A 1,142-nucleotide genomic window follows, 5' to 3' on the forward strand; every position below is an offset into this window, starting at 1 on the left:
GAATGACAGGTTTTCCCACCGTGGTTGCCTCTAGGCAGGCCAGGCTGCAGGCTGCAAAATCAGGCTTTGTTGTTGTCCTCCAGTTGCTAAGTCGTGTCCCACTCTTTGCAACCCCATGAACTGCAGCACACCCGGCTCCTCGCTTCTAGGCCTTTGGCTAAGATCAAGTGTTGTACCCCATTTGATGGATAAGGAAACTGAGGTGTTCATGGAAATGAAGTAGCTGACCTAAGATCACACAGGTGTTGAGTAGTGGAGGCAGGATTCAGATCCAGCAGCCTGACTCCTACAATCATTACACTTTTCAGAAAATGAAAACATACATGAATGAAAAGTGATATTTATTGTACTAAAATCTTGCCTGAAGTCGGGGCGACGGGCTCTCCGTCCTAGTACCATGGCCCAGTTTGTCCGTAACCTCGCGGAGAAGGCCCCGGCGCTGGTCAACGCTGCTGTGACTTACTCGAAGCCTCGATTGGCCACGTTTTGGTACTATGCCAAGGTTGAGCTGGTTCCTCCAACCCCTGCTGAGATCCCTACAGCAATTCAGAGCTTGAAAAAAATTATCAACAGCGCTAAAACTGGTAGCTTCAAACAGCTCACTGTTAAGGAAGCTCTACTGAATGGTTTGGTGGCCACTGAGGTGTGGATGTGGTTTTATGTTGGCGAGATCATAGGCAAGCGTGGCATCATTGGCTATGATGTTTGAAGACCAATTTTTAACATGTGATTATATTTGCTTTATTATTCAAGTGTTCTTGGACCATGTGTGAACAGACTGCTATTTGAATAAAATAAGACAATGTGTCAGAAAAAAATAAAATAAAATAAAATCTTGCCTGACATGTCTCATAAATATGATGAAGATGAAATATCTGCTCCTAGGAGCAATCTAAAACATACAATGCGGGTGTAGCAGGCAACTGGTGTTTTTCTCAATTCAGGAAATGACTGGTTCACCACAAGACCCTTCCTACACTTGTTAAAACCCACACTCCCTGTATCCCCAAAGAAACCCATTCAAACTCAAATAAAAATTGGCATAGATTTAGCCTGACAGTTTTCTGTTACTGATACCTCAGGATACAGTATACAAGAGCTGTAGACCATGCCTGCGTTTAAATTAAATGCATGCAAGAACT

The 1,142-nt window shown here is 43.8% G+C and overlaps 1 protein-coding gene across 1 annotated transcript; it reads left to right on the top strand.

The window, feature by feature from the left end:
* The first annotated feature begins 360 nt into the window (after positions 1-360).
* Positions 361-818, top strand: LOC122437947 (ATP synthase subunit g, mitochondrial). The gene has a single exon (XM_043462411.1). It carries the CDS (start codon positions 398-400, stop codon positions 707-709), a length of 312 nt encoding a protein of 103 aa, XP_043318346.1. The 5' UTR covers positions 361-397; the 3' UTR covers positions 710-818.
* Positions 819-1,142: the final 324 nt, after the last annotated feature.

The sequence above is a fragment of the Cervus canadensis genome, chromosome 3, assembly GCF_019320065.1.
Source record: "Cervus canadensis isolate Bull #8, Minnesota chromosome 3, ASM1932006v1, whole genome shotgun sequence".
Lineage (NCBI taxonomy): Eukaryota > Metazoa > Chordata > Mammalia > Artiodactyla > Cervidae > Cervus > Cervus canadensis.